General features: G+C 43.7%; 1 protein-coding gene across 4 annotated transcripts in view; it reads left to right on the top strand.

Moving 5' to 3' along the window:
• pHCl-1 (pH-sensitive chloride channel 1) overlaps positions 1 to 26,665 on the top strand; it is a 545,535-nt gene that overhangs the window by 466,534 nt on the left and 52,336 nt on the right. For 2 of the 4 annotated variants that reach the window (XM_069300230.1, XM_069300229.1), the window contains exon 9: positions 12,187 to 12,554. In XM_069300230.1, coding sequence (XP_069156331.1) covers positions 12,187 to 12,554 — 368 coding nt within the window. Of the gene's footprint in view, positions 1 to 12,186; positions 12,576 to 26,665 lie in introns of all 4 variants that reach the window. The other 2 variants (XM_069300228.1, XM_069300227.1) reach the window with 1 other exon arrangement.

Here is a 26,665-nt window from a genome sequence, read left to right as displayed (position 1 = left end):
TGCTGGTTGGTTGTTGTTGTTATAGTGGGCTACAGGGTGTTGGTGTGTGTGGTTTTGGTGAGTATATTTCTGGGCTGGCCATCTCGGTAGCTCCTCGGAGTTTAGGCTATGGTTCTGCAGAATTCTCAATTGTATTAGATCCATTTATATCTTATATTTCCTACCAGGAACTAGGATCATATTCAGGTTCTCTCTGAGAACCTGACTGAGGAAGGCCTTTCAAAGTTACCAACAAAACAAAAAATCACTCCTTTTAAGAATAAAATAAAATAAACAAGACAAAAAATAGTTGGCAATAGTTAAACACTTGCCTCAACTCAGCCAGTCACTACCAGGTTCTCAGTCTGCCACCCACCTGTTCTTATGCTTGGTACTGACCGTATTGCACCTCCTCTGTAGGAACAACTTTCTGTTAAATGAAACCTAGTTGGTGGGGTCATACGTTTATTCCTTATGCTTTGTGATTGTATTCATGCTACTCCATATTTCATGTCTTGCTACTCCTTCAGCTGGTTTACCTCCATTTCTGGGGGAAGTCCCTTGTGGCTCCATGAAGCGATTCACCGAGATGGTACCATCTATGAGGTCACATCATCTGTGTAGTTCTATAGGCCAACCTGACCTCCTCACAGAGGCACAGCAACCAGTGACTTTTCCTGCCACCTCACCGGGGAAGGCAACCAGAAAGTCAATGAGTCACAGCAAACTGCTGTCGAATTAAACAAAAAATGAAGCTTTATAAACTGCATCTGTCCCAACTGTGCAAACAAATGGTCTAATTCTCTTGGAGTTAGCAAGAAATTGTTCACCCCACCTTCTCCACCTGTCTGGGGGGAGTAGCTCACCACCTGTAAGGGTCCAAACTGTTTTATTATTTATATAATGTATACTGAGTCGCCTCTCTTTCATGCTGGCTTTGGTGTTCTGCCTGTTCAGCTTAGTGGTGTGGTGTTTGCCCTTAGTAGCATTTCCTGTACACTGCGGTGTAGCATGAGCCAAGCTTTAAGGGTGCATGGAGTTGCATGTGCTCTGGATTACCTTTGCCTGGGTGCTCCCTAGCACTGCCCGTGCATTGTGTTTTCTTCTCTAAGTGTTCATGGATTGCAGGTCCTAGCTTGTGGTGGCTCTCGCCCAGAGTAAGTCAGGTTTCTTGTGGCTTCCCTGTCTTGATCAGGGTCGGGTGCATGACATTGGCTGGTAACCTAAGACCAAACGAAAGCACCAAGTCCCCTGCTGACCCCAAGGGTAAGGTCAATGCCAAGCGATAGCAACCCCTACGGGACTGAGAATCTGAAAGCACCAGGGAAGATAACCCCTGAGACCCAAGGGAAGTACTTACAGGGGCGCCTAGGAAAGAGAATCCCTAGGCTCATGCAGCCTGAAGATACAGCTTACTCCTGGCCACTGCTGAACACAGCAGTTACAGCTGTAAGGGCAAAATCCTGACAGGAAATTGAGGCCAGAAGAGACATCAGCCCAAGCCGGCTTCAGTCGACGAACTGGCGAGCGCGCGGCTGGCTTGGGTGGGCACCCCCTCCCCAGGGGTGGTTTTTCAAAGTTGATGTGGAAAGACCGCGTGTTACAGAAAGCCAAGTGAACGAAACAAACCAACACAAACACTACTTACACACAGGGTTCCATGCATGACTTTAGTTTTAACACTGCCTGTCACTTAACACAGGAAGGAGCACCGGTATAGTTTGTATGGGGTACAATGCACTTATAGTTTTTTTTGAGATATATACAAGAGTTGTTACATTCTTGTACAGCCACTAGTACGCGTAGCGTTTCGGGCAGGTCCCTGGAATGCGACCCTCCACGAAGAATCGTTTTTACAACTAAGTACCCATTTTACTGTTAAGTTAAACAGAGGCTACAGTTAAGGATTTGCGCCCAGTAAATCCTCCCTGGACAGGATACGAACCCATGACAAAGCGCTCGCGGAACGCCAGGTGAGTGTCTTACCACTACACCACGGAGACTGGTTGTTGTAGGAGGTTATTGTTATTGTAGAAAGCTGCCACACGTCACACATGCACGGCCGGGACTGTTCTCCAACCCTGCCCAAGACCAAGTGAACGAGACAGCTCGCACATTTGTGTCCAACTGCCCGGTTTCAATAATGTTTCATACACACACTCGCGGGTTTCATACACACCTCCCAATAATTCATTTATATTTCTTATAAAGTTTTAGGCTGTTTTTCAGCATTTAACACTGTTGTTTCTATATATTTTCCAGCACCGAATACAGTATAGTTTTTGAACATGTATTTACTTTGCTGTTTACACTGTTCTGGGGATGATGCTTTCCTGCTATGACAATGTTCTGCACATGTGCAGAACTGGCTATTGTACTGGCAAAGATTCCAAATGTAAAAGTTCCGGACTGTTTTTCCAAATTTAATACTGCTGTTTCTACGTCTCTACTGAGTTATATCCTTCATAACTGTCTCTCTTACAGCCGACATATCCACTACAGCCCGGTTGGTCTGGCACTTCTTCAAGAAAACTATCCAGTTTTCTCTTGAGTTGGCCGACATGACTCCATCACTTTATTGGGTATAACACTTTTTTCCTGTTCCAAAATGGGGCTCACTGAACCTCTGGTTCATCCTCGATCTTTCTCAGGCTAACCAGTTTCTTCCTTGCCTCTTGTTCTGGGTAACCATCCTGTCCCAGGTCAGTCTTTAACTAGGGTTGGATGATTTCCCTAGACCTCCGGGACATGTATTGGCACATCCCTCTACATCTGAGGTTTTGGGATTGGCTACGTTTAGTGGTGGGGCGACTGGCTTATCTCGTTGGAGGTCTCCCATTCGGGCTCAGTCTGGTTCCATGCATGTTCAAACACTTGTCTTGGGTCGTCATGGCTCGTCTTTGTTTGCTGTGGATTCGTGTTTTGGCCTACCTTGATGACTGGCTGGTGTGGGCTCCCAGCCAATCTACACGTCTGCTAGCTAGGGATCTGGTCTTTTCCAGTTCACCAGCTTCGTTGGCTTCTGCTTCAAGCTGATCTAACTGGTACTGTTCTCAGACTCCTGGACACAGTGGGGTTCAGTGATGACTGCACTCCAGTGAGTGCAGGCATTACTGACCCCTTTGATCACAATCAAAGAGGGTCTCTCATCTATGCCCTTGTATAGTAGGCCCTAATGGGGAATAATGAGACATCTGAGCATTTACTTCCAAATTTAGACTTTAGGTGCCTTTTCGCCTTTTCCACTTTCTTCGTAGATTGTCTTCTGTTTTGTCCGAGTTGTCTTGTTTTTTCGTTCTTTGCTCTTTCAGAACCGTCATCTTATGCTAAATACTGTTGTCTCTTATCGTGCGGCGCTGGCGGAGCCACTCCAGCTTGCGTTCGGGGTGGATGTTCCTTCCGCTCCGTTCTGTAAGCTTTCTCATGCTTTGTTTCACCTCCTGCCTGCTCTTGCGCCGCCTGAGCCATCCAGGTCCTTGGACCGGGTGCTCTCTTTTCTTTCTTCTCCTCGGTTGGTGGAGGCCTCTTCAGTTCATGTTTCCTTTCAGAAGGCTTTGTTTATGTTGCATTGGCCTCTGGGGGTTGGGTCTGTGTGCTTCCTGCTCACTTCTGGCGCAGAGGTCTCTGCTCTTTCGGTGCTGGTGGAGATTTTGTTTGGTTGCAGCCATCTCCTTATTGTCTGGCGAAGAACGTGCCGGAGGGCTTCTGAAGGGCCCCCTTTGGGTTTTGATGCTTGGTTGGTCAGGCCGGGGGTGCATCATGTGTTGTATCCTGTTGTGGTTCTACACTGTTACCTGCATGCCTCGGCCTCTGTGGCTGTGGACGCACTTTGGGTTGATCCAACTTCCCTCGTTCCAGGGCTCGGGTCTTTCAGGTCATCCACAGGATTATTAAGTCTAGCCAGCCTGCTGTCTACCCTCGTGCCCATGATGTTCATAAGTATGCTGCTCTTGCTGCTGTGTTTAGGAACATGTCTTGGGCTGATGTTCGGGCATGGAGGTTCTGGAGGTTGAACAGTGTCCTGGCCGTCCATTCTTCGGTGAATGTTCCTGGTACTGGGTGTTCCTGTGTTGCCTTGGGTTGCAGGTTGCAGCCAGTTGTCTCGTCTTCGTGTTGTGGCATACGGTTTTCTGTGGCTCCCCACAGAAAACCAGCATTGAATGTAATGAAACGCCATTTTCAGTGTGAGCCCCGAAGGCTCCCTGGAACCCTCCCTCCCTCCCTCCCTCCGGTCGGCAGTTTTGTTTTGATGTTCAAGTCTCCGAACTGAGGATCTGGTCAGCCGGTGTGGAGGTCCGGGGCTCCCCCTCCCCTTCCCGGGGGAAGAGCTGCATGGACAAGCATGGTCTTGGGTTTTTGCAATTTCCTACCATGTGAGGTTTGTTTTGAGATGCCTATATTTCTGTCCCTCCCTATGGTGGGTGCCTAACCCCGGTCGATGGCAGACAGGGGTTACCCCCCAAACACAGTTGCCCGTCCAATTACGAATTTAATCCATTCCTAGAGATGATTCGTAAGCTGAAAATTCGCAACCCGAAACAAATTTTCCCATAAGAAATTATGTAAATTGAATTAATCCGTTCCACACTCCCAATAATATTAACTTCAAATTAGATTTCATACCTAGTTCACACAAATGTGTAGTACTGTAATATGTACAAGTTATAGCTTACCTTTATTGATGGCTCCTGTTGGCGTATGGAGAGGTGTTAGTGATTGGAAAGGATATCCTCTTCCATTATAGCATCAGGCAGTGATGACCTCTCTGGGTACTTTCTCTCCTACGTCTTGCCTTCATTCCACTAGGATCTGGTTGTGGCTCACTGCTTGTTTTTCTCACTAAAAAAAAAGTCTCATTTCCATAGAGACTTGTGTTTCCTTACGTTGTAACACTTGTCTGTAGTGAGGCATCACAGTATCATTAAACAGGTTAAGGCAACGGCCTACTACAGCTTACTCTGTGAGTCGTTTCAAGAAAAGTTTGCATTTCTTCCCATATTCAACACCACTTCTTAATTGTTGAGGAAGGGACATTCAGTACTGCCTCCTCCTTCCCTGAAGAAATTTCCTCAGCTGCCTCTTGTTGCTGCTCCTTGTGAAGGGTTAAGAGTTCTTCGGTGGTCAGTTCTTCTCTGTTCCTCCACCAACTCATAACACACAACACTGTAAATGTCACTTCTTTTTCTAAATTTCTCAAATCATTCCCTGCTCGCTTTAAACTCTTTCGTATCTACATTACCTGTAACAGGTTTTTTTTTTAAAAGGTCTTCATGCAATAGCCTTGCTTTTTCACAAATGATGGTCTCTGAAACGCTATCACCTGCAGACTCCTTGTTGTGTATCCAAATTAATAACAACTTTTCAACATCCTCAAGTGTTTGAGTTCTTTGTTTTGTGATTGTTGATACACTTTTTGCCACTTTAGCACTTATTACGTCCTTTTTCTTAGCAGTTACAGTGCATATCATTGACATATAGTTGTTTTACTGCCTAGCTAGTTCAACAACCCATGTACTATTTTCATGCTTACGATTGATCTCTTGTTTTTCCACTATGGTCATCCTCACATGTGTTTTCTTAGGTTGAACCTTACCACTGACTTTCTTGGGACCCATGGCGTGATATATAATAATTACTTTTATGTTGAAAACCCAGAAAAGCCAAAAAACAGTGAAAATCTTTACAAAAAAATCGTGCACGATTGTCACTAAGCGGGAGGCACTGGTAAACTGAAGCGTGGGCGACCGTGCCACCAGGAACCACACACTAGGTCGCCCATACATGTATCAACAAAGTACATTACTCGAGGCAAAGCTCGTATGCTGATTCACATTTAAGGAAAAATTGGGCTCGTAACCCGAAATGTTCGTAAATAGGGGCACTTGTAAGCCGAGGTGTCACTGTACAAGGGGGTTCTGTAGGCCATTACTCCCTGCGCCTCTCTGAAGGGGTTAGGTGGTACCTGGTGGTACCAGCTCGTGGTTCCTGGTAGGCATAACTCCATTGACCGAAGCCCCAGATATACCTAATATAGCGTATATCAGTCCTATAGCTCCAGGAAACCTACGGTGCTCACCCAGAAAATTCACACACCTGCTGGCAGCTGTTTGAATTGGAGATGGGATCGTCGTACCATTACCAACTGTCGTTTGCTTTATTTTCTTTATTTTTTTATCACCAGTGACTGGGCAGTATTCTGATTGTTTAATGAAACTATGATACCCATGCTTCCCTCTTTTCTTTGAGAGAACCAGATTCTGATCCTAGTTTCTAGTAAGCCACGCAAGTCGCGGAGACCTGGTGTGGTGAACAAGCCCAGCTATACCAATGTATAGCTGGGCTATACATTGCTATACATTGGGCCCAGCTATACCAGAAATGGATATTTCATTTTATTCAGTGCTTTATTTCTTATGGTGATTGGCATAGCTGTGATAAGTTTGGGATTGTGGCTTTGGTTATGAAGGTTTCTATAGATGTAGCAGGCTTGTACTCACCTAATTGTGCTTGCGGGGGTTGAGCTTTGGCTCTTTGGTCCCGAGGGTGGGTGCAGGTCCCGCGGGTATCTTTGTGGGTGCAGGTCCCGCGGGTACCTTTGTGGGTGCAGGTCCCGCGGGTACCTTTGTGGGTGCAGGTCCCGCGGGTACCTTTGTGGGTGCAGGTCCCGCGGGTACCTTTGTGGGTGCAGGTCCCGCGGGTACCTTTGTGGGTGCAGGTCCCGCGGGTACCTTTGTGGGTGTAGGTCCCGCGGGTACCTTTGTGGGTGCAGGTCCCGCGGGTACCTTTGTGGGTGCAGGTCCCGCGGGTACCTTTGTGGGTGCAGTTTTGGTGGTGGTGGGTGTAGTTGTGGATGGTTAATTTATGTTTATGTCGCAGGTTTGGGTGCTGTTAAAGTGGATTGGTGGGGCGTAGTTGAGGTGGGCTGGTGGGGGTAGTTGTTGGGGGGGGTTAGTGAGAGTATTTGTAGTGGATTGATAGTAGTACAGTAGTTGTAACAGGTTGGTGGGGTAGTCGAGGTGTGGGGATGGTGGGATGGTGAGAGTAGTTGTTGCAGATTGGTGTTGGTAGTTGTGATGGGTTGGTTGGATGTTGGGGGGGGGGGGGTGCGGGTAGTTGGTAGGGGGGTAGATTTGGTGGGTTGGTAGCGGTAATTGTAATGGGTTCATGAGGATAGTTGTGGTTGGCTGGTGGGAACAATTGTTGTTGGTTGGTCGGGTAGTTATGGTGGGTTGGGTACTAACCTAGTTGTGCTTGCTGGGGGTAGAGCTTCAACTCTTTGGTCTTGCCTCTTGACCGCCAATCAACTGGTGTACAGAATCCTGAGGAATCTGAGGGTGGGAGTCGTGATGGGTTACACCCATCAATCCACCACAACAACCCATTGTGAAGGGTTGATGGATGTAATTATGATGAGTTGACAAATGTACTTGCGGTGAGTGCAGGGGCAAGATGGTATATGTAGTTGAAGTGAGCACTTCACCATACACCATACCTTGGTATGGTGTACGTGATGATGTCAATGTTGTGATAAATTTAGCTACTCAGAACGAGATGTCCATGTAGCACGGGCTATGGTGAGCCCGTAAAGATGATGTGTAGTTGGAGCTGCATAATGAATGTAGTGGGTGAGGTGTAGCAAGTGCAGTTATGGGGGGAGTGGGAAGTTTAGTTTGGGTGTTAAGTGTAGTGGGTGCTCGAGAAGTAGTCCTGCTGTGTGTATTTGAACACTTTGGTATATGTAGATGGGTGTGGTGGGTGTAGTGATGGTCGTGTGGTGGGTGTAGTGTTGACAGTGTGGTGGGTGTAGTGTTGGTCGTGTGGTGGGTGTAGTGTTGGTCGTGTGGTGGGTGTAGTGTTGGTCGTGTGGTGGGTGTAGTGTTGGTCGTGTGGTGGGTGTAGTGTTGGTCGTGTGGTGGGTGTAGTGTTGACAGTGTGGTGGGTGTAGTGTTGGTCGTGTGGTGGGTGTAGTGTTGACAGTGTGGTGGGTGTAGTGTTGGTCGTGTGGTGGGTGTAGTGTTGGTCGTGTGGTGGGTGTAGTGTTGACAGTGTGGTGGGTGTAGTGTTGACAGTGTGGTGGGTGTAGTGTTGACAGTGTGGTGGGTGTAGTGTTGGTCGTGTGGTGGGTGTAGTGTTGGTCGTGTGGTGGGTGTAGTGTTGGTCGTGTGGTGGGTGTAGTGTTGGTCGTGTGGTGGGTGTAGTGTTGGTCGTGTGGTGGGTGTAGTGTTGACAGTGTGGTGGGTGTAGTGTTGGTCGTGTGGTGGGTGTAGTGTTGACAGTGTGGTGGGTGTAGTGTTGGTCGTGTGGTGGGTGTAGTGTTGGTCGTGTGGTGGGTGTAGTGTTGACAGTGTGGTGGGTGTAGTGTTGACAGTGTGGTGGGTGTAGTGTTGACAGTGTGGTGGGTGTAGTGTTGGTCGTGTGGTGGGTGTAGTGTTGGTCGTGTGGTGGGTGTAGTGTTGACAGTGTGGTGGGTGTAGTGTTGGTCGTGTGGTGGGTGTAGTGTTGACAGTGTGGTGGGTGTAGTGTTGGTCGTGTGGTGGGTGTAGTGTTGGTCGTGTGGTGGGTGTAGTGTTGGTCGTGTGGTGGGTGTAGTGTTGGTCGTGTGGTGGGTGTAGTGTTGGTCGTGTGGTGGGTGTAGTGTTGGTCGTGTGGTGGGTGTAGTGTTGACAGTGTGGTGGGTGTAGTGTTGACAGTGTGGTGGGTGTAGTGTTGACAGTGTGGTGGGTGTAGTGTTGGTCGTGTGGTGGGTGTAGTGTTGGTCGTGTGGTGGGTGTAGTGTTGACAGTGTGGTGGGTGTAGTGTTGGTCGTGTGGTGGGTGTAGTGTTGGTCGTGTGGTGGGTGTAGTGTTGACAGTGTGGTGGGTGTAGTGTTGGTCGTGTGGTGGGTGTAGTGTTGGTCGTGTGGTGGGTGTAGTGTTGACAGTGTGGTGGGTGTAGTGTTGACAGTGTGGTGGGTGTAGTGTTGACAGTGTGGTGGGTGTAGTGTTGGTCGTGTGGTGGGTGTAGTGTTGGTCGTGTGGTGGGTGTAGTGTTGACAGTGTGGTGGGTGTAGTGTTGGTCGTGTGGTGGTGTAGTGTTGACAGTGTGGTGGGTGTAGTGTTGGTCGTGTGGTGGGTGTAGTGTTGGTCGTGTGGTGGGTGTAGTGTTGACAGTGTGGTGGGTGTAGTGTTGACAGTGTGGTGGGTGTAGTGTTGACAGTGTGGTGGGTGTAGTGTTGGTCGTGTGGTGGGTGTAGTGTTTGGTCGTGTGGTGGGTAGTGTTGACAGTGTGGTGGGTGTAGTGTTGGTCGTGTGGTGGGTGTAGTGTTGGTCGTGTGGTGGGTGTAGTGTTGACAGTGTGGTGGGTGTAGTGTTGACAGTGTGGTGGGTGTAGTGTTGGTCGTGTGGTGGGTGTAGTGTTGGTCGTGTGGTGGGTGTAGTGTTGACAGTGTGGTGGGTGTAGTGTTGACAGTGTGGTGGGTGTAGTGTTGACAGTGTGGTGGGTGTAGTGTTGGTCGTGTGGTGGGTGTAGTGTTGGTCGTGTGGTGGGTGTAGTGTTGACAGTGTGGTGGGTGTAGTGTTGGTCGTGTGGTGGGTGTAGTGTTGACAGTGTGGTGGGTGTAGTGTTGACAGTGTGGTGGGTGTAGTGTTGGTCGTGTGGTGGGTGTAGTGTTGACAGTGTGGTGGGTGTAGTGTTGACAGTGTGGTGGGTGTAGTGTTGGTCGTGTGGTGGGTGTAGTGTTGACAGTGTGGTGGGTGTAGTGTTGACAGTGTGGTGGGTGTAGTGTTGGTCGTGTGGTGGGTGTAGTGTTGACAGTGTGGTGGGTGTAGTGTTGACAGTGTGGTGGGTGTAGTGTTGGTCGTGTGGTGGGTGTAGTGTTGGTCGTGTGGTGGGTGTAGTGTTGACAGTGTGGTGGGTGTAGTGTTGACAGTGTGGTGGGTGTAGTGTTGGTCGTGTGGTGGGTGTAGTGTTGACAGTGTGGTGGGTGTAGTGTTGGTCGTGTGGTGGGTGTAGTGTTGGTCGTGTGGTGGGTGTAGTGTTGACAGTGTGGTGGGTGTAGTGTTGACAGTGTGGTGGGTGTAGTGTTGACAGTGTGGTGGGTGTAGTGTTGGTCGTGTGGTGGGTGTAGTGTTGGTCGTGTGGTGGGTGTAGTGTTGACAGTGTGGTGGGTGTAGTGTTGGTCGTGTGGTGGGTGTAGTGTTGACAGTGTGGTGGGTGTAGTGTTGGTCGTGTGGTGGGTGTAGTGTTGGTCGTGTGGTGGGTGTAGTGTTGACAGTGTGGTGGGTGTAGTGTTGACAGTGTGGTGGGTGTAGTGTTGGTCGTGTGGTGGGTGTAGTGTTGGTCGTGTGGTGGGTGTAGTGTTGACAGTGTGGTGGGTGTAGTGTTGACAGTGTGGTGGGTGTAGTGTTGGTCGTGTGGTGGGTGTAGTGTTTGACAGTGTGGTGGGTGTAGTGTTGACAGTGTGGTGGGTGTAGTGTTGGTCGTGTGGTGGGTGTAGTGTTGACAGTGTGGTGGGTGTAGTGTTGACAGTGTGGTGGGTGTAGTGATGGTCGTGTGGTGGGTGTAGTGTTGGTACAGTGTGGTGGGTGTAGTGTTGACAGTGTGGTGGGTGTAGTGTTGTCGTGTGGTGGGTGTAGTGTTGGTCGTGTGGTGGGTGTAGTGTTGACAGTGTGGTGGGTGTAGTGTTGGTCGTGTGGTGGGTGTAGTGTTGGTCGTGTGGTGGGTGTAGTGTTGACAGTGTGGTGGGTGTAGTGTTGGACAGTGTGGTGGGTGTAGTGTTGGTCGTGTGGTGGTGTAGTGTTGACAGTGTGGTGGGGTGTAGTGTTGGTCGTGTGGTGGGTGTAGTGTTGACAGTGTGGTGGGTGTAGTGTTGACAGTGTGGTGGGTGTAGTGTTGCAGTGTGGTGGGTGTTAGTTTGGTTGACAGTGTGGTGGGTGTAGTGTTGGTCGTGTGGTGGGTGTAGTGTTGACAGTGTGGTGGGTGTAGTGTTGACAGTGTGGTGGGTGTAGTGTTGACAGTGTGGTGGGTGTAGTGTTGGTCGTGTGGTGGGTGTAGTGTTGACAGTGTGGTGGGTGTAGTGTTGGTCGTGTGGTGGGTGTAGTGTTGGTCGTGTGGTGGGTGTAGTGTTGACAGTGTGGTGGGTGTAGTGTTGACAGTGTGGTGGGTGTAGTGTTGGTCTTGTGGTGGGTGTAGTGTTGGTCGTGTGGTGGGTGTAGTGTTGACAGTGTGGTGGGTGTAGTGTTGGTCGTGTGGTGGGTGTAGTGTTGGTCGTGTGGTGGGTGTAGTGTTGACAGTGTGGTGGGTGTAGTGTTAGCAGTGTGGTGGGTGTAGTGTTGGTCGTGTGGTGGGTGTAGTGTTGACAGTGTGGTGGGTGTAGTGTTGACAGTGTGGTGGGTGTAGTGTTGACAGTGTGGTGGGTGTAGTGTTAGCAGTGTGGTGGGTGTAGTGTTGGTCGTGTGGTGGGTGTAGTGTTGGTCGTGTGGTGGGTGTAGTGATGGTCGTGTGGTGGGTGTAGTGTTGACAGTGTGGTGGGTGTAGTGTTGGTCGTGTGGTGGGTGTAGTGTTGACAGTGTGGTGGGTGTAGTGTTGACAGTGTGGTGGGTGTAGTGTTGGTCGTGTGGTGGGTGTAGTGATGGTCGTGTGGTGGGTGTAGTGTTGACAGTGTGGTGGGTGTAGTGTTGACAGTGTGGTGGGTGTAGTGTTGACAGTGTGGTGGGTGTAGTGTTGACAGTGTGGTGGGTGTAGTGTTGACAGTGTGGTGGGTGTAGTGTTGGTCGTGTGGTGGGTGTAGTGTTGACAGTGTGGTGGGTGTAGTGTTGGTCGTGTGGTGGGTGTAGTGTTGACAGTGTGGTGGGTGTAGTGTTGACAGTGTGGTGGGTGTAGTGTTGGTCGTGTGGTGGGTGTAGTGTTGACAGTGTGGTGGGTGTAGTGTTGACAGTGTGGTGGGTGTAGTTAATGAATGCTAAATTAATGACACGTGTCCATAATAATAAACATGGAAAGGTTATATGTAGTTTATTACAGTATATTAACATATCTATCTTGTGTAATGTAATTTCTTGCCCTGGCCTGCTTCACATCTCCCACAGCATCTGACATATTCTTAATGGCAATTTTTGTTTCTTCTCTTTCCACTCTTCATCGACGCCGTGATGGCTGCTGCTACTCATTCCTCCTCCTCCACCGTCACAACAACAAACCACAATAACAACCGCTACAACATCATCATAGGGGACTACAGCTGTCTAAGGGTTAATCTTGAATTCAGCCGTGACGATGCCTTCTACTACAGTACAGTGTTCTTCCCAGGCATCATCCTGGTGACGAGTTCCTTCATCACTTTCTGGTTAGAGTGGAATGCTGTGCCTGCCCGTGTCATGATTGGTGTAACCACAATGCTCAACTTCTTCACCACCTCCAACAGTTTCCGCTCCACACTACCAGTCGTCTCCAACCTAAGTGCTATGAACGTGTGGGACAGCGTGTGCATGTTCTTCATCTACGGTTCACTGCTTGAGTTCGTCGTAGTTAACTATGTTGGCCGCAAGAGACCCAAACATAACATGGCCTACATGCCTGGAGAAAACGCGGTCATCCAGGTATTAACAGAGAACAGACATGTAAGCACAATATTAACATTATCATCTTCTCTTTTTCAGCTGCTTGAGCCTTTTTATCTCGGTGCCAGGCTTGTGGTCTTTTGTAGACATCCTTCTAATTATCAAGCCCCAACTCCTCAGGAGCACACCTAATAGAGTGACCTCACCAGTAGTAAACATTTACATCTCTTCTTTTAAATGTAGTTTGAAATTGTATAATGTTATGACCTCTTTTACATATACAGGTTCCCCAGGTTTATTTTCAGCCTCATTTTGTTATTGATAATATTTTTTAAAAAATTTAGGTATTTTTTGAAGTGTTATACCCAATTTCTTATAACAATTCTTGTGTTAAACCTGCATTTTCTATTTTTTATCTTTTAATGTTTGGAGAACAGGATGCTTGCCTATACCGTAGAATGTTACACCAGAGTCATGGCAGTGGAGAGCATCGCCTCATATCTGCTGCACACACTTCATACTTGCATCGAATTATGAATTCATTTTCCTAGTGACTTAGTGTTGCTGCTCTCCATTGCCTTATCCCAATCCCTGCTTCCTATAGCTCCCTGTCTGCCCCCAAGGTGGGTTGTGTGGCATTGTTGGCTTTTTGTAAATAATTCATTAGCAACTCTTGTCATAGGTCATGGGAATCTTGGACATACACTTGAACATCTTGACATCTATGATATCAGTTTGCTCTAAAACAAATTGATTTTCTTTGCCTGTTTGTAAAATTAAGTAGTAAAGTTTCTCTGAATTGTTAAAAGCTTAGATTATAATTGAAGACGAGAGAGAAATAAGCACATCTCACTAAGTTCCCTTGATCCTGAATATCCTGTAACATGGATGGTGCTGAACAGTCTTCCAGGCTTGGTGCATTCTTTTGATAGGTACTTATTCTTCCTCAATCCTGTAAGTGTAGACAAAGTGCAGGTGATTCTGTGGTAAAGGTTATTTACTCTTATCATCCCAGAACCTCCTGATGAAATGCTGCCACTGGTGACTGGCCATCCTCAGAGGTCCTGGCTGGTGGTGGGTGTAGTCTTGTTGACTGGACACCCTCAGAGGTCCTGGCTGGTGGTGGGTGTAGTCCTGTTGACTGGACACTCTCAGAGGTCCTGGCTGGTGGTGGGTGTAGTCCTGTTGACTGGACACCCTCAGAGGTCCTGGCTGGTGGTGGGTGTAGTCCTGTTGACTGGACACCCTCAGAGGTCCTGGCTGGTAGTGGGTGTAGTCCTGTTGACTGGACACCCTCAGAGGTCCTGGCTGGTGGTGGGTGTAGTCCTGTTGACTGGACACCCTCAGAGGTCCTGGCTGGTGGTGGGTGTAGTCCTGTTGACTGGACATCCTCAGAGGTCCTGGCTGGTAGTGGGTGTAGTCCTGTTGACTGGACACCCTCAGAGGTCCTGGCTGGTGGTGGGTGTAGTCCTGTTGACTGGACACCCTCAGAGGTCCTGGCTGTTGGTGGGTGTAGTCCTGTTGACTGGACATCCTCAGAGGTCCTGGCTGGTAGTGGGTGTAGTCCTGTTGACTGGACACCCTCAGGGGTCCCACACCCATCACCAGTCAGACCCATTTTGGCTGGTGATGGGTGTGGGTTCTATAGGCTTAGTTAGGTTGAACCAAAAAAATACACCTTGGTTTCTTTCTTGATTGTTAGCTTCTTTATTAAACTGTTTTCACAGCCTTTTAAGTGTGATAATGTGCTTGTTCAACAGTGAGAACAACCAGATCAAGCGGGTTGTGAACGTTTGCAGTGATGTAGCATGTGGAAGCAGTAACACAAGATCCTTCACTTCTTTCTCATCCTTGAACATTTCTAGTGATATTCTTGATAATCTCGTTTGTTAATTTGCCATAACTTGGGTAACCATTACCATTATCTAACCACTTGATAATGTTGGCAATTGGCAACTCTCCAGAGCCCTCAAAATGTGTATCTGCCTCTACAACTTTACAAAGGGACTCGGAATTTAATTCCAAGCATTCTTGAATATGGTGGTCTTTAGCTCAACCCATATTTTGACATAATTGTAAGTGCATCTATGTTGGAATATTTCTGAGTATTTTCAAGTGTCTACTGACACTTGTATCTTAATTATGGATCTCGGCTTCTTAAAATGGCAGAACTGCTGTAATGTCTGTATTTCTAGGTCCTTTTAGAGAAATGTTTGAGAGTATAGATTATCCTCCCCCACCCTCCCTCTCTTCCCCTAGAGTCTAAAGCATTTCTTTAAGGTCATTTTCAGCTAAATCCTGTTTTGTCAGCATTGTACATCAGAAACCGACTTGGATTATTGGCTACGGTGTGCTGAGAATGTTAGCCTGAGATGCATCAACATTTGCAACCTTTGTACTTGATTCTTTGCCACAAACCAATACCAGCCTTGAAGTTTGTGATATTTTGCTATACTGTATTGTAAATCTTTCAGCTGCATGTTTAATTTAATTGCCTGAAATAGCCATTTCTTTTGCCAATGTAAATGTAAATCATTTAAATGCAGATTCGTCCAAATCAGCATGCTTAGTAGGAGATAATGTGTTTGTGTGGCTTACTGCATGAGTATGACTGGGCTATGAACTACAGTAATTATTTTTATGCTTCTTCATAACACGACCTGTAGCCGATATTGGTTACTGATATCTTGAAGGAGTCTGGTGATCAAGTAGCCACATTTAGCTTTCTCTTGGGTCAACTAAATTCTCTTCCTTTTCTCACCTTCACCACAACGAAGGTGAGACTCTACTGCTCTGAGACACTTTAATAAGAAAAAATTGTTCAAATGGTTAAGAATGTTATATTTTATTACTAAATATATTCATACATTTATTGAACATAGAGGAGAGGGAGAGTACTTGGTGCCAGGAAATCACCTAGTCTTTATTTTTTGTGCCTACTAAAACAAAAAAATTTAATGTTGGCTGTTATGTGTGTGTGTATATTTTACAATTGTTATTTGAAAATATAATTTACAAAATTGTATATTTAAGTTTCTTTGTAAAGATTTTATTCACTGTACAGTACTTACCATAGTTTTTAGATTAAGTCTGCTGTTAATCTGAATGCATCCCAATTGGCTGTCATATCTGCGGTTTACGTGAACAAATCCTCACAGAAATGAACATTTGTTTCATTCATTGAACAATTTGATCTAGACAGGAACATATTCGACCTGTGCAGGAATTTGAATGCGAGCTCCCACTGCATCAGTAATGAATGATCAATCACCTTTGATGCTCCATCAAGGTGATCATCTATATACATTTCATCTTGCAAAACATGTTGTGATATATGTGAGCAACGGTATACAATGAAAATAATTCAAACTATACATAAGATACGGAATATATTGGGAAATAAATGAAAATAGATTACTGTCGACACGAAGAAATGCTCACTGGAGAGTTTATTGTGTTTAAAAGACTTCAAACTGCACTTAATGGCATTTTTCTCAGTATCTTCCCTAGTTATTTGGTGTCTATATCGAAATATAATTTTCCAAGTTTAGTTAAATAATACTGCATCCACATGTAATAGTATTTAGAAGAATGTTTTAAAGAATGACTGGTCAATGCAAGGTCAAGAAGCATCAAGGTCAAGGTCAACTGTGGTCAATTTCTCTCTATTTCAACTTATAAATATAAGCCATCTTAAGCTTTCTTTGACATGACAGTGTACACAAACAGTATGTTAGTGTAAACAAACATGCTGTACTGTCAAATTCCCCTTAAACCAACCATCCTAATGTAATCACAACCTTCCTCTAACAAAACAAACCTTACCATACCCACTGTAATCTACACCTAACCTATAAAAACCCAACTTGACTTAATCTAACCTACCCTAACAAAGCAAAGCAAAAGCTTACCTTGCCTTGTGTAACCTAACCTATGCTACCCTAACCTAACAATTCCTTACCCAACATAACTTGGCAAGCAACTCTAGAAAAGCATAATTACCAGGAGAGTGCCAGCTGCAACATATTTAACTTAACCACTTCACTCTAGCACTTGTGTGACCAGATCACTTCAGTGGTAACAGACATGACCCTTTTGCCTTGGTCACAGAACTGATATGACAATTTCACTTTGAAATGTCCAATTATATACCATGTGATATGTGCATTCAATTTTATGAAATAAAAATAAGGATATCAAATAAGATGTAGCCCTTTAAATATATGAATGAAATATAATTGTGTCAAAGGAAGATTTCTGGGGTCAGGTCGCTGCCTATATATCTTAGTGCTAGTTTCTGACGATGAGCTTATAATGTTGGTTCCAGTATTGATCAGGACAATACATTCACGCCAGAACGGCCATTGAAAAAGGCACATAATCTTCATTTCACTAATAATTAATGATCATTGAAGAGAAATTGATTGATTTGTTATATTCATAAATGTTACACATTATACATTTATAAGTGTTACATGGCAGACAGGATGTAACATGGTGAATGGCAGACGCGACACTTATCACTGCATGTAAACGTAATGAAGCTTTTATTCACCTGCTCACCAACAGCAGAGATAAAGATGATGCAAGTGGGCATAATCTGGGGTTGATACTGGGTCACCCGTTATCACCAGTCAGTCTGCACAGCCTCGCCACACGTCTGGAATGATCATTTTATTTCATGTTTATAGGCCTTGGTCTAGAAAAATAATAGCTTCAAATATTTTATCTTTTCACTGTGTATTTTCAGCCCATTTTCACAATTAATGTCTAATTTGAAATGATTTTACCTTGCCATAAGCATCCAACCCTAGACAAACCTGTCTAATGTATCAAAGGTATTGTTTATTTAACCAACAATGTATAAAATTCAGTGGCTTAAATTCCATTGAAGCCCCTAAGTTTGGATACTGCTGTCAGTAGTCTGCACATTAAAGTGTGAAAATGGGTTGGTTGATAGTTTACAGATTAGCTTATTTAAGAATTGTTCTCCAGCAAGATGCTTATTCGTAAAAAAAAAAAATGCATTTGCTATTCAATTCCAAAATTATGGCAATATAGAAATAGATTTCATTGAAAGAAGGACGAGTACTGAAATTGCTTTTAGTTTATAATTCCTTGGACCTAAAGGCAGGGCACTGTTATGGTAGCAGTGCCCTTTGTATAAGGTATCCGTGTGAGACACAGAGGGCGCAGGGAACATGATAACCAGGTCTCCAACTCGTCACTATTGTCTCCTACATTTGTTTTTAAATTTTGCGATTTTCCTGTCAGCTTAAATGATATAGTAAAGAGTTAAGACAGGATACTTGCACGTGTGTGTTGTCTAGTATAGTTTGTTAGCAATTGTGCACATTTCTGGCTGTGTGGGTGTTAGCACTGTTGCCTCTCCACCAACACCTTTGTCCTCCTCCTGCCACTAAACCTCAGCCTCGTACTAAAGACCGAATATGTAAATTAATGTAAATCGGAAAATCAATAGACTGGGCTTATAGGACCCCTAAGCACTTGTGCATTTTCAACAAGTGTGAAATATAGTATAGTTCCTATTTTATTGCAGAAGGATTAATAAATTATATATATTTTGTTCCGGAATTGAGCACAGGACAAGAGTGTGTGGGGGTTACTGAAATGTTTAGTTGGATTGTAGCTTTGTAGATATACTGTATACTCAAAAATATTGTAGTAATCTATAATGTTATTTGCAGCATTCACATGTGCTAACTAAAATTCTCTAAGCAGTTTTTTATCTGAAGGTTTCCATCCCTGGTACGTATTTTTACTCCTCCGGTAGAATAGACAAATTAGTGGTTTATAGTCTAGAACAGAGTTATGCATTGGACAGAAGTATGTCAGTCTAAGGAGTTACCAGTGAAGGTATTGGGGTTTTGTGAGTCACCTCTCCAACCTCACACGCTAGAGTCTACAGGAGAGAAATGGTTGGGTTGACAGTACTTATCTGGACTTAAAAAAGGTTTTTGGCAATGTCCCACACAAGGGGCTGTTTTGGAAACTGGAAAATGCTGGATGGGGAAAAAGGCTTTTGACAGTCCCACACAAGGAGCGGTTTTGGAAACTGGAATATGCTGGAGAGATGATTGACAGACTGCTGACATGGATGAAATTGTTTTTTAGCTGACAGAAAGATGAGGGGTAGTAATCAGAGGCAATGTATCAGGCTGGAAAAGTATGACTAGTGAAGTACCACAGTTCTAGCACCAGTAATGTACCACAGTACTTTTATCTGTAATAGCATCTAATATGGATGAAAAATTTTCTAACAGAAAAATTAAGGTAGTAATCAGAGGCAATGTATCAGACTGGAGAAATATCACAAGTGGAGTACCACAGGGTTCAGTTTTTGCACCAGTGATGTTCATTGTCTACATAAACGATCAACCAGATGGAATACAGAATTATATGTACATGTATATAGCTGATGATGCTAAGATAATAGAGAAGATAAGAAACTTAGATGATTGCCATGCCCTTCAAGAAGACCTAGAGAAAATATATGGAGCACCACTTGGCAAATGGAATTTAATATGAATAAATGCCATGTTATGGAATGTGGAATAGGAGAACATAGACCCAACACAACCTATATATTATGTGAGAAATCTTCAATGAATTCTGATAAAAGAGATCTAGGGGTGGTTCTAGATAGTTTTCTATCACCTGAGGACCACATAAAGAACGTTGTGCGAGGAGCCTATGCTACACTTTCTAACTTCAGAATTACTTTTAAATACTGTACATGGATGACGAAATACTAAAGAAATTGTTCACGATTTTTGTTAGGCCAAAGCTAGAATATGCAGCGGTTGTATGGTGCCCATATCTTAAGAAGCACATCAACAAACTGGAAAAGGTGCAAAGACATGCTACTAAGTGGCTCCCAGAACTGAAGGGCAAGAGCTATGAAGAGAAGTTAGAGGCAATAAATATGTCAAACTAGAAGATAGACAAAAAAGAGGCAATATGGTCACTACGTACAAAATAGTAATGAGAATCGATAAAATTGATAGGGAAGAATTCCTGAAACCTGGAACTTCAAGAACAAGAGGTCATAGATTTAAACTAGCTAAACAAAGCTGCCGAAGAAATATAAGAAAATTCACTTTCGCAAACAGAGTGGTAGACGGTTGGAACAAGTTAGGGGAGAAGGTGGTGGAGGCCAAGACCGTCAGTAGTTTCAAAGCGTTATACGACAAAGAGTACTGGGAAGACGGGACACCACGAGCGTAGCTCTCATCCTGTAACGATACTTATGTAATTACAGGATTCAGTTCTAGCAACAATAATGTTTGTTGTCTATATAAACGATCTGCCAGAAAGAATACAGAATTATATGAACATGTTTGCTGATGAGGCTACACTATTAGGGAAGACGAGATTTAAACGATTGTCATGAGCTTCAGAATGACCAAGACAAATAGACAAAATAAGTGTATGGAGCACCATTTTGGAAATGGAATTCAATGTAAATAAATGCCATGTTATGGAATGTGGAACTCAACAAAATAGTACACAACCTACAAATAGGTAAAAAGGAATTAAAGAAATCTTAATAAAAAAGGAGATCTAGGCGTGGTTCTGGATATTAGACTGTTATCAGAACACCACGTAAAGGACATTGAGCAAGGAGCAAACACTACGCTTTATAATTTTAGAATTGCTTTTAAATACATGGATGGTGAAGTACTTAGTAAACTTTATGACTTTTATGAGACCAAAATTGGAATGTGAAGCAGTTCTATGGTGTTTATATCTCAAGAAGCACAAACTGGAAAAAGTGCAAATGCATACTACAAAATGGCTTCAAGAATTGAAAAACAAGAGACCTGAAGATTCCCTAGAAGTGTTAAATATGCCAAAGCTAGAGGATAGACGAAAAAGAGGCAGATTTTGTTTTTTTCAGGGATATTCGTGCGCGGGCCCTAAGCCTCTGGCTGGCCCACTAAGTGTTGCTTGTTTCTGTTTTACTTGGGCGGAGTATGAGTATTTATGACTCGTATGGTCGCTTCAGTAAGATTTTGCCATATGTGTTTAACAACTTCTTCTGCTCTGTTGAATCTAAGTTGAAATCTTAATGGGTTTGTAACTGTGCACTGTGTTAGATAATGTTCCAGTGGTCTGTCGGGCATTTCTCCACAGTGCTGACATTTCCTCTCATCTTCCGGAACCTGTAGGCCTATTTCCCATGCACATGGGTATCCAAGCCTGATGCGATGTAAGTGTACTTCTGTTGTTCTACTGCTCCCTTTCATCAAACTAAGTGGTTCGTAGTTGGTTGAATTCTTGTACCAACCCGCAGATCCTGATGTTGCAACTGCTGTGTTGTGGTCACTGTACATCTTTTGCATTGCTCTGTTTCTAATTACTTTCTTAACCTGTGATAGACTCTGTGGTATGTAAATGTCTACATTTCTTCTCTTAAAGAGGCGATATGATCACTACATACAAAATGGTAACAGGAACTGACAGAGGAATTCGTAAAACCTGCAACTTTAAGAACAAGAGGTCATAGATTCAAGCTAAGGAAACAAAGATGCCAAAAAATATTTGTAAATTCTCTTTTGCAAACAGAGTGGTAGATGGTTGGAACAAATTAAGTGAGAAGATGGTGAATACCAAAACTGTCAGTAATTTAAAAGTGTCATGTGAGGAGTACTGGGAAGACTGGACACCACGTGTGTAGCTCTCATCTAGTAACTACACCTGGGTAATACTGATACACACTGAGGATAAAAAGTGGTAATTACACACTAAGGATAAAAAGTAGGAAGACAGACAAATATCAACAGTATACAACAGTGAAAGGATTTAGTAGTAGTAATAATAATAATTAATAATATTTAATTGATGGGTTCGCGGGCAGCTACAGCAGAAGCAGGTAGCTGGTGAAAACAGTTAGTCATCCAAGCAGTTGGAGAGGATAGTGCATAGCTCAGGAGAGGCATGAATCGTCTCCAGCTGGTTGGCACACTTAGCAGTAACTATAGGCTTCTAGAGTTGCTTTCATTTGTCAGTAGCCAGGGTCCAGAATGCATTAAGCATTTGCACAACAACTTGCGAAACCTGTACATACTTCCGCAAATATGGTAGCTTTAGTTAAATTTGTAAACACTTTATAAGCTCCGAAGAACTACAAGGTTCTTCGGAGCTTAGCTTAGGGCTTAGCGTCCCTGCGGCTCGGTCCTCAACCAGACCTCCTTACTGTTACACACCCTCAGGATGCAGCCTGTAGCATCTGTCTAACTCTCATGTACCTATTTACTGGTAGGTAACAGGAGCATCAGGGTGAAAGAAACTGTCCATTTGGTTCCGCCTCCACCGGCGATCGAACCCGGAACCTCATGACTACGAATCCGAAGCGCTGTCCACTCAGCTGTCAGGCCCCATAGACTATTGCCTCGGTCTAATGATTCGCATATTAGCCTGATAAATCCAGGGAGCCTCCGGGACTCACACAGAAAATGGCGTTTCATTACATTCAACGATGGTTTTTAAGTATGACTGATATTGAATAGTGAGCTCATTTCAGAACTTTTGGAAAGATTATGGATTATTGTTAATGATCTAATGTTCAGAGTTGCATTCTTAGTTTTCTAGATGCACTGGGATTTGGGGAGTGTTCCTAGATGACTTTATTCTAGATGACTATCAAAATTTAATTGGGCATAGCATTACACATCATTTACAAATCCAGTACAACTACAGTACCTGGGACCAGATTCACGAAAGCACTTATGCAAGCAGTTACGAACGTGTACATCTTTCCTCAATCTTTGACGGCTTTGTTTACATTTATTAAACAGTTTACAAGCATGAAAATTTCCCATTCAACTGTTGTTATTGTTATAAACAGCCTCCTGGTGCTTCGGAGCTCATTAACTGTTTAATAAATGAAAACAAAGCCGCCAAAGATTGAGAAAAGGTGTACAGGTTCGTAAGTGCATACGTAAGTGCTTTCGTGAATCTGGCCCCAGCAAAGCTAATTCTAGGTGAAGAGGTCCTGGCTGGGCCGGCCTAGTGATTCCTTTTTGAATCACTTGTGCTCAGTAGAAATCCTTGAATGCTATTGGGTTAGGCATCTTACAGGAAACACGAGACCACCTTGTTGTCAGGTTTGGGAGTCAACATTGACCATCATCTTGGGATCCTCTCACCCTCTGACAAAGGATTTTGTTGAAGTCTCAGATTCCGCAAGATTAATACATACAGTACAGGATATTAATTCTTGCACTGTGATAATTTCTATCACGTGGATTGGAACCGCAATTCATATTCTATTTATACTAAGGGCAGAGCATGATGTAAATTTCAACTTAATCAAAACCTCGATCCCTGAATTCAAAATTTAATTGGGCATAGCATTACACATCATTTACATACGCTATATATCGCCCTCTTGTATGAGAAGTAATGATGGTTAATTCACCTTCTCAGAGATCCACAACATCCACTCATTTTGCCTTCTTTTGCTTCTTACTGTAATTTCAAAATCCTGTTCTCCTTGGAGCACAAGATGGGTAAAATTGCCAGTCTCCGGACATTTACAGTCATTGATATTCTTAATGTACTAAAAAATAGTTTGTTGGTTAATTACAAATGTTAAGGTATGAACAGAATGAAAAGACAATCTATAAAATCACACCGGAATGGAGACTATGCATGCAATACCACGAAGAAGAAGAAGATAAAATATTGGAGACATCCTGAGTTTTAGTGTATGCAGAGTGTTCAGGCACCTTGGTACTGGTCTATAGATATTGGGCATTGTACCAATTTCCCACATAGTGGTATAAACATGCAGTATGTTTATAATATAAAAAAAATCTAGGTGTCAACAAGGATTTTATAAATATCGGTAAACATTTAATAATATTTAACTACACTAATTTGGCATGAGGTCGCCTTTACTTTGAGTCACGTCTAGTCTCTTAGTCAACAAGAGGATAGACAAATGCAGGTTCCTACTCAAGAGGCGTATTTTATCACAGTTGTGCAATAGTGTAAAATCTTTACTCTTACAGTGTATTCATCACTGTTGAATGAATGCTTTGGCAGTTATATCACCCATGCTTTAAAAAGTTTTGCCAGTATAAACAAGTGTAGTATATTTATACTAATGTGTATTGAAAAGAGAGAGAGTTGCAAATGATATTTAGTTAATTATTGTTTAACATATCGTAATATTCATTTATAGTACTGTATAATCTTACGTCAGTGGATGCAGACTTGTGTGTGTAGATGAGGGGCTTTTCATGTTTGATTGTGTATATAAATGAAAGAATAATAGGTTAGATGAATGTGTGTGTAGGGGGGGGGCGGGGGAAGGGTAGTGAGTGGTGGGGGTGGGTGGTGGGGAGGGAATTATCAGGGGGAAAAGTACCATGCCATTAAGACTATATAGTACTTGGAAGAGGTCAGGATAAGGATTTGGGATGGGACGGAGCGACGGGATGGTGCCCAACCAACTTGGACGGTATGGGATTGAATGCCAGTCTGAATGAAGCGAGACCGATGCTCTATCGTCCAGCCCAAGTGGTTGGGCATCTTGCAGGGGAAGTGCCTGAATGGGAGTGGATGGTGTTTGAATTGGATGTGTTGTAATCCCCAAAGTGTCGATGAGTGTAGGTCTTTAATGTAATTACCTAAGTGTAGTTGCAGGATGAAAGCTACGCTCGTGGTGTCCCGTTTTCCCAGTACTCTTTGTCGTATACCGCTTTGAAACTACTGATGGTTTTGGCCTCCACCATCCTTTCACTTAGCTGGTTCCAACCGTCTACCACTCTGTTTGCAAAAGAAAACTTTCTAATATTTTTTCGGCACGTTTGTTTCCTTAGCTTGAATCTGTCTTCTTGTTTGTGAAGTTGCTGGTTTCAGGAGTTCCTCTTTGTTAGTTTGGTTCATTCCTGTTAGTATTTTATAAGTGGTAATCATATCACCTCTTTTTCTTCTATCTTCTAGTTTTTGGCATGTTTATCGCCTCTAGTCTCTCATCATAACTCTTGTTTTGCAGTTTCAGAAGCCATTTTGTAGCATGCCATTGCACCTTTTCCAGATTATTTGTGTGCTTCTTCAGATTTAGGCACCATTCAACTGCTGCATATTCCAGTTTTGGTCTCACAAATGTCATGAACAGTTTCTTTAGTATTTTACCACCCATATAATTAAAAGCAAGTCTGAAGTTGGAAAGCGACGCATATGCTCCTTTCATAAAGTTCTTTGTGTGTTCCTCTGGCGACAGCTGACTATCCAGAACCACCCCCAGGTCTCGTTCTTTTTTTGAGTTCTGTAATTCCGTTCCACATCATTTGTAAGTTGGGTGTGGTCTTTTTTCTGCGATTCCACATTCTATAACATGGCATTTATTCACCTTGAATTCCATTTGCCACTTGATGCTCCAAGCACTTATTTTATCTAGATCAGTTTGAAGGGCATTACAATCCTCTGCATCTCCTATCTTCCCCAGTATCTTAGCATCATCCGCAAACATGTTCGTATAAGTCTGTATTCCTTCTGGTAGATGGTTTATGTTGATGATGAACATTACTGGTGCAAGAAATGAACCCTGTGGTACTCCATATGTGACATTTCTTCAATCTGTTACATTGCCTCTTATTACTGCCCTCATTTTTCTATCGGAAAATTTTTCAGCCATGCTAGAAGCTTACCTGTTACCCCTCACACATGTTCCAGTTTCCAGAATAATTTCTTATGCGGAATTCTGTTGAAAGCTTTTTTAGGTCCAGATAGATGAAGTCAACCCAACCATCTGTTTCCTGTAAAATCTCTGACTCGATCATAGAAACTGAGTAAATTTGATACACAGGATCTTCCAGATCAAAAATCATACTGTCTGTCTGATATTATATCATTTTTCTCCAGGTGTTCTAATCCATTTACTTTTAATTATTTTTCCAATATTTTTTTTTCTATTTTACTTGTCAATGATACAGGTCTGTAATTATCGGGGGGGGGGGGTCTTCCCTGCTGCCACTTTTGTAGATTGGAACTATGTTAGCCTCCACACATGTGCTACTACTCCTGTACACAGGGATGCCTGAAAAATCAATTGAAGTGAAATGCTGAGCTCAGGTGCACACGTCTCAGAACCCATGGTGAAACTCCATCTGGACCAACTGCTTTGTTCTTACTTAATTCCTTGAGCATTTTTTTCCACTTCATCTCTAGACACCTCTATGTGCTCTATGTTGTTCTCTGGAATTCTTATTGTGTCTGGCTCTATGAAGATTTAATTTTGTACGAACACACTTTGGAACTTTTCGTTTAATGTTTCACACATTTCATTTTCATTGTCCGTGAATCTGTTTCCCATTTTCTACCTCTGAATATTATCCTTTACCTGTAATTTGTTGTTTATGAATTTATAGAATAGGCCTGGTTCTGTTTTACATTTGTCCGCTATCCCTTTTTCAAAAAAAAATTCTGCCTCTCTCCTCACTGCCGTGTAGTTGTTTCTCGCATCTTTGTATCGCTGGTATGTTTGGGGGTTTGGCCTCTTCCTGTATTGATTCCATTTTTGTGTCTTTTGGTCTCTGGCCCTCTCGCTATTCCTGTTGAACCAATCCTGTTTCCTGGTTCTGCATCTCTGCTTTGGTATAAATCTTTTTGTGCCTTTATCATATATTTCACAAAATTTGACATAATTTGACATTTACTTCCTTGCCAGCAACAAATCTATCCAATTATACTCATTAAATAATTTTCAGAGGTTCCTTTTGATGTCCTCTCCTGAAGTCAGGTTTTTCAACTGCTTCAACCTTCTTATTTTCTTCCAGATTATAACGCACTGCAAACTTTATTCCCAAAAAGACATGGTCACTTTTACCCAAGGGAGGAAGGTACTGAATGTCCAATACTGTATCTCTTCCTCTTTCCTGGTAAATATCAAATCCAGCATGGAGGAAACGTCCCCTTCCCTCATCCTCGTAGCTTGTTTAACATGTTGATACATGAATGTTTCCAGAATGAGATCTACGAATCTACAGGTCCAAAAGTCCTATGTTCCAGCTTCATATGCTTCCCAGTCTATTGATTTCAAGTTCAAGTCGCCGACTACCAACAGTCGTGATCTATCTTTACCCGCTTTCGCTATAATCTATCATTATTGTTATAAG

The sequence above is a fragment of the Procambarus clarkii genome, chromosome 43 (assembly GCF_040958095.1).
Source record: "Procambarus clarkii isolate CNS0578487 chromosome 43, FALCON_Pclarkii_2.0, whole genome shotgun sequence".
NCBI lineage: Eukaryota > Metazoa > Arthropoda > Malacostraca > Decapoda > Cambaridae > Procambarus > Procambarus clarkii.
The sequence above is the reverse complement of the archived record's forward strand: the minus strand, read 5'-3'. Positions and strand labels throughout refer to the sequence as shown.